General features: G+C 50.8%; 1 protein-coding gene across 1 annotated transcript; it reads right to left on the bottom strand.

The window, feature by feature from the left end:
• Positions 1-731: 731 nt before the first annotated feature.
• On the bottom strand, positions 732-2,238 carry POU3F4 (POU class 3 homeobox 4). The gene has a single exon (XM_032387904.1). It carries the CDS (start codon positions 2,226-2,228, stop codon positions 1,143-1,145), a length of 1,086 nt encoding a protein of 361 aa, XP_032243795.1. The 5' UTR covers positions 2,229-2,238; the 3' UTR covers positions 732-1,142.
• Positions 2,239-3,022: the final 784 nt, after the last annotated feature.

Consider the following 3,022-nt stretch of genomic DNA (forward strand, 5'->3'; position numbering starts at 1 on the left):
AGGTGGGGTCGCGCTGGCGGTCCTGGTGAGGCACGGGACCTGGGGGGAGCTCTGAGTGCAGGCATTCCGGACCTCGGTAGGTACAGAGCCCTCTTAGCTCCTCAGGCCGACCTCTTTTGTCGGGCGCCGCCGGCAAATCCTTCTCAGGCACCCGGATCTGCTCTGTAGAAGCCTGAGAGGACTCCACAGATCCCGGGATGGAGGGCAGAAAGCTTCAAAATCGCCTCTCCTACTTCAGGGTACTTTGCAAACCCAATCGGCTTGGCTATTCCGCCTATCCTAGGCACTCTGCCCTCTGAAAAAATTATATATATATCTCCACTATCATCATCAACAACTCTATCCATTGTACCTCTCTTCTCCATACAGATTTAGGATAGGGGGTGGGTGGGTGGGTAGGCATCTCTTCCCCTCCTCCTCCCACCCCCTTCCCCTTTTTAAGCAATTAGAAAACCATCAGCTCAATGAAGGAATAATCATAATAGCAATAATAATGTGGAGTGGCCGATTAGATACAAATTATCTCACAAATATTGTGTACAGCTTGTAGTAAAACACCGCAGACATTTAGAAATGCTATAGAAGTTTTAAAAAATGCAAAACTAGTCTATTGTAAAACAGATTTCACCTGAAATACAGCTGCTATAACCAAGGCGCTGAAAGGTTATTCAGAGGCACACATCTGTCTTCCCACCCCCTCCCCCATCCTTACCCCACCCCCATGTTACCCCTCTCCTTGTTCTTCCAAGAGAGGAGCAACCAAACAGACCTTACTCAAAGTAAACAATATGTATTGATCAGCAGAAAAGGTTGGAGGAAACAGTTGCCCGGGCGGCAGGGTATATGAGTTCCCCGCCTGGACTGCTTAACGCAACTGTGTATTAGCGTTGAGAAGCCTGAATGCGTGTGTGAGTGTGTTTCCTTTCTTAATATAAGTTAGAATCCCCTATTTTGAAAAAAAAAAAAAAAAAGAAAGAAAGAAAAACGATGGGGAGAGAGAGAGAAAAAAGAGCCCTATCTAGATATCTAGATATTGCTATGTCTCTGGATAGCAATAATAAAGCTGAAGTGAAAGGAAGAGAGTGGGAGAGAGAATTCCGCGCTGCTCCCAGTGCGGCCGGCCGCTTTCTTGCTTCCTGCAGTCAGAGATCGTGGCAGGACGTGTCTGTTTTCACGGTGTGCGAATAAACCTCATGTGGCTGCTGATCCCCTGGTGGAGTCATTCTTTTCTCTTTCTGTCTTCGATTACAGAACCAGACACGCACTACTTCTTTCTCCAACTGGAGGCTGTCTGCCAGCGAGGAAATCTCCTGCGCGGCAGGCTTGGGACACTTGAGGAAATGCGTTTCCAGTACGCCCTTGACACTCACCTCGATGGAGGTTCGCTTCTTGCGCTTACGGCCCTGAGCGGCGATTTTGTCAATGCTGGTCGGGCTCCCTGTTGACGAATCAGCCTCCTCCAGCCACTTGTTCAGCAGCGGCTTCAGCTTGCACATGTTCTTGAAGCTCAGCTGCAAGGCCTCGAACCTGCAGATAGTGGTCTGTGAGAACACGTTGCCGTACAGTGTGCCCAGCGCCAGCCCCACGTCGGCCTGTGTGAAGCCCAACTTGATTCTTCTTTGTTTGAACTGTTTGGCGAACTGTTCCAACTCATCCGAGGTTGGTGTCTCCTCGTCTGAGTGGTCCTGGCAGTGGTGCGAACCTAGGTCGCTGTGGTCTGGGGGATCCCGGAGCACGGGGTGTAGACTCTGTGCAGAGGCAGAGGTTGGCGGTGGGGTGAGCCCTCCGTGCTCCAGCATGCCGCTCACTGTGAAGCCAGGCTGCGAGTACACGTTAAGGGGTTGGCCGCTGGACGTGATGGACGGGTTCGGAGCCGGGCTAGCCCCCCAGGCATTCGGATGGTTAGTGTGCGGAGAGTGGTGGGCGACGTGCGGTGAGCGGTGATGGATGATCGCACCCAGCTGTAGGTCTTCGCGCCCGGGCTTCACGTCCTGCTGGTCCAGGGGGTTGGTGGCCAGTGTGGAAGACCATGGGCCTCCATCGCCCAGACTGGTCACCCAGTGATGACCGAGAGGATGCCCATTGCTAGGAACTCCCTGCAAGTAATCACTTTGGAGAAGTTTCTGAGGGTTTCGGAAGGGACTCCCCTGCTGCATGCCCGAAGAGTCCGCATGGACTAGGGAGCTAGAACTGAGAATGCTGTAGGGATTCGAGGCAGCTGTGGCCATGGTCGATGAGGATCCCCTACTAGTTATAATGTGGCAAAGGGAGCAGCTTCAGCCTTTGACATCTACGGTGCGGGGGAGCCAAAGCCGCGAGAGCGAGTTACCGGCAGGCTCTGTGGCCAATTGCAACACGTTTCGGCCTGGCCAGCCACGGGCTCGGCCAATGGCGGCACGGGAGGCCGGGCTAACTTTCCAAATTAGGGTGGCGAAGCACTAGAGTTTCAGTGAGACCCGAGCAGGAAGTAAATCAATCTTTCAGCTCCATTGGCTGCCTCGCGCTGAGTGGCGGCAGCTCATTTGGTTAACCCTACCCTCCCCCCCCCCCCCCCCCGCCCCGCGACTTCGGCATGTTTGTAGTAGAGGGGGACGTATAAGAGGGAAGTGTTTTTGTATATGTTTGCGGGGGGTGGGGTGGATAGGGGGTGAAGTAGCAAAATGGTTTTAGAATTCGTTTTGTATTATTTAGATTAACCGAAATAGAAAAAGAAAAAAATATATTAAGAAAGCAATATAACCAGTTTAAATGTCATCTAGATTTCAATGGATTGGGATTTTTATCAAATTCATTTAGCGTTCTGGGTTAATTGTGTGCAGGGGACTGCAAACCAAAATCTTGCTACAAACTTTGAGCAAAGGAACCGCTTTTTGATAGGACCCTAACTCTATAAGACTGAAGTCCATGATTCCAATAAGAACTACTTCGACTTGTTTTATTTATTGCATTTTATCGTTTATGAGAAACTCAATACCAAGGTCAGAAAGCATCTAAGAAAGAGATGTCCAGCTTCTTCTGAAAA

The sequence above is a fragment of the Phoca vitulina genome, unplaced genomic scaffold, assembly GCF_004348235.1.
Source record: "Phoca vitulina isolate PV1807 unplaced genomic scaffold, GSC_HSeal_1.0 scaffold51, whole genome shotgun sequence".
Lineage (NCBI taxonomy): Eukaryota > Metazoa > Chordata > Mammalia > Carnivora > Phocidae > Phoca > Phoca vitulina.

Coding starts and splice junctions, on each gene's coding strand:
- POU3F4 (XM_032387904.1), bottom strand. CDS start 2,228: ATGGCCACAGCTGCCTCGAATCCCTACAGCATTCTCAGTTCTAGCTCC.